Below are 3177 nucleotides of genomic sequence, written 5' to 3'. Positions count from 1 at the left end.
TAATTTGGCCCGTTGATGCTTGTACTAAGCTTTCAGCTTCTTAAAGGCCCATGATATCAGTGGGCCAACTAAGGCCCGAGATATGTTTCGGCCTGGTAATGGCCCGTCATATAACTGGGCCAAAAAAGGCCCGGTCTACATTTCAGCCTGCTGAAGGCCCGTCGACGACTAGTGAAAATTGAGGCCCAACATGCATTTCGGCCTGCTAAAGGCCCATGGTTTCTTCTGGGCTGTAACAGGCCATCAGAATATTCAGCCTGTTAATGGCCCAATGCTACATGGACCAAACTAAGCGTTGGGTCCACAAAAGGCCCAACTTTTATTGCAACTAATTATTACATTGTAACAATTATTGACTTATATTTGCAACATCTTTGATGTAAAAGTTGATTTTGAAGTGTAGCACTATTATTTGCATAATCTTTGAGCAAAAAATGAATTTTTATTTTCTGATGATAGATGAATATGACTTTGACCTTACAACAAACCTTGTCTACCAACCATTTTTTCCACAGAAAGGGGATTTGGGATGTGATATGTTTGGGGATGACCGTACAATTGAGGGAATTGGGTGGAGGGAAGGGAACCGCGAAATCTCCTCCCCCCCATTGTTTTGAAAACCCTTATTGCTAAATAAGGCCGAAATCTAGTATCAAGTTAATGAGAAATAACTAAGCACATTTCTTAAATGGTATCGTCCCCTACATATGGCATGAACTTTAAATCACTAATCTTCAATTGCCAACGCCCTATTTTGGCCCTCCCGCTCTAAACCCCAAACTCAAAACGGTTGTGCAAATAGAAGCGAGGCAAAGACACATTGTTGCTCAAAGAGAAGATCACATGAAGATGGTGAGGGCTCCATAGATGGTCTAATCAACGGTAATTGTAATGTATCTTAAAAAACCTTCTAAATCTAGATTGTCTTTTAATGATAGTTAACCATGCGCATTTTTTTGGAAACATGTGATTCTTATGCGCCCTCTGATGGGTAAAGGAAGGAAATAGTATGTTTGTAAAAGGAGGTGCCAAAAAGTTAGTAAAGAAACACAAAAATATATGAAAAACTCATTTTGTGAAAAAAAATGTTTACCTTAGGATACGAATTATATAAAAACTTTCAATAGTCAAATCGACACAAATTTTCGTGTGTATGAACATGGGTAATATCCCTCTCCAAGTTTGTATGACACGCATCATTTTTAGATCGTCAATTTGACTAAAAACTCATGTTATACTTCACTAAAATTAAAACATATCCTTAGGTTCATTGTCGAAGGAAGCTTTTAAGGATTTTATAGGTTTAACGAGGGACCATTCAATATGAAAGTAAATGTGTAGATGAGCATTGCATTACATGCACTTTTCCCTAAGTAGAAAGGTATACCTAGATATTACTTTAAAAATGGTGATCCATACAATGGAATGAAAGCGGAAATTTGTGGAGAAATGGAGTGTCTACAGACAACAGTCCAGACACTTTTCCATGAAAAAAGCAAAAAAGCCGTAAAACAGAAGTGAAACCCCATTGCAACCCCCGCTGAACTCACGCATGCACTTGTCCCACCCTCCCCCACCACCAGCCCCCGGTTTACTTATTCACCAGCGATGTTTCCACCTATTTCGCCTTTCGCCCATAGTTCCATCGCTGTAGACAAAACCACCCTCCTCCTTGTCATATCTCTCCCTTCAATCCTCCTCACCACATCCACGCCATACCCCTTTTGCCGCCGCAGCTGCCAGATCTAGAGCGGCTACAGAAGCGCCAGTTGATGGGGCGACTTTACCCGCGGCCATGGTGAATTCAACAGAGCCATCGGCCGAGCCTCTCTCGTCAGATCCCGCGATTAAAGGTCGCGCGGGGATGGGAGGGGCACTCCTGCAGAGGATGTGACGGCTTCATTAGGTGTCCACCGTGGCACGCCGTCGTCGCTCCCGTCGACACTCAAGACGTGTGGGATCCAAGGATTGCTGCAGTACACTCCCATCAACCGTGTCGGCAAAGCAGTCGCCACGACCATGGGCTCGTCCTCGCAGGATCTGGACGAGGTCAACCAGAGGCTACAACTCGGCCTCGATGAAGTGACCGCAGCATCGGGCATCGGCAAGCCTGCTGACCACGAGTCCGCTAATGTCGCTGAGGCGGTTCCTTCGCGGCCGCTGAAGACGCATACCCGCCCCCGCTGCTGCCCTGCTATGCCATCCCAAGCAGAAGTGGTAGCCATGAGCGCGCCACCAAAGGCGTCCGAGCGCAAGCGACGTTCGGCCCGCGCCGATGCGCTCGACAGGCCACGGTTCTCCATGACACTCTCCGCGGAAGAGATCGAGGAAGACTCTACGCCCTCACCGGTGCGCTGCCGCGTAGCCGCCCTCGCCACCGCCCACCTGCAGTGCAGAATCGGCTCAACGTAAGATCCGTCTCCTCAGATCCCTCCCTCACCCCTCTTATATTCGAGCTCCTGTCGCTCCTCAACAGGGGCTCATTCGTAATTCTGTAAATGTTCTTGTCCCCAGGTGCTGCTTCCCGGCACGCGGTTATCGGAGATCAACGCGGAGTCCTACCGGCTGCCAGACAGTCACTGACTCTCTCAACTCACCAAGCGTCATCGCCCAAAAGTAAGCAAGCAAAGTGAATTCGCCGATCACAATTCACATTCAATTTGTTGCTTCCATTGTGAGCTACATAATCCATGGATTAATTGATCGCATAGAGTAAGAGTTGGTATGTATGAATCGCATCAACAGACTAGTTGTAAGCAACAAGTGATGACTTGTCAGTGATTTTTTTTATTTGAAGTTGTAGTAAGTGATATTCTGTTTCATAGTAGCAGTAAGTGATATCCTATTCTATAGTACCACCGATGGTGGTTCGTAACTTTGGTATCATCAGCAATTGGAAGGACGTAATATGGTGTGCTAGTAATTGCATTGTTGTCGATGATCGAGTTAGTACGTTCGCTAACATCCATCCCCTATTGCAATCTTAATGCTAGTACTGCATACATATAGTTTCTTGCTCTGCTCTCTCTAGAAGATGTATTTTGTAGCTAATTGTCATGGCAAGTGACAATACTACTAGGTTGCATTCTAGCTGGCCGACACAAGGGCGTGGGGACCGAACAGTTTCGAAAACCCTGGCACCACGTGGCCTTGGTGGTGGGCGCTGCACAGTTTGTT

The 3177-nt window shown here is 46.1% G+C and overlaps 1 protein-coding gene across 1 annotated transcript; it reads left to right on the top strand.

The window, feature by feature from the left end:
• The first annotated feature begins 1600 nt into the window (after positions 1 to 1600).
• LOC147989796 (uncharacterized) lies at positions 1601 to 2923 on the top strand. The gene is made up of 2 exons (XM_087514957.1): positions 1601 to 2408; positions 2515 to 2923. Exons 1-2 carry the CDS (start codon positions 2020 to 2022, stop codon positions 2618 to 2620), a joined length of 495 nt encoding a protein of 164 aa, XP_087371083.1. The 5' UTR covers positions 1601 to 2019; the 3' UTR covers positions 2621 to 2923.
• Positions 2924 to 3177: the final 254 nt, after the last annotated feature.

Source organism: Triticum urartu, chromosome 1A (genome assembly GCF_056163025.1).
Source record: "Triticum urartu cultivar PI428250 chromosome 1A, HENAU_Tu73, whole genome shotgun sequence".
Lineage (NCBI taxonomy): Eukaryota > Viridiplantae > Streptophyta > Magnoliopsida > Poales > Poaceae > Triticum > Triticum urartu.
Note: the sequence above shows the minus strand (reverse complement) of the source record. Positions and strands in the feature narration are given on the sequence as shown.

Excerpts from the sequence above, each read along its gene's own strand:
- LOC147989796 (XM_087514957.1), top strand. The coding sequence starts at position 2,020 with ATGGGCTCGTCCTCGCAGGATCTGGACGAGGTCAACCAGAGGCTACAA. Across the intron at positions 2,409-2,514 it reads CAGTGCAGAATCGGCTCAAC|GTGCTGCTTCCCGGCACGCG; the intron begins GTAAGATCCGTC and ends TCTTGTCCCCAG.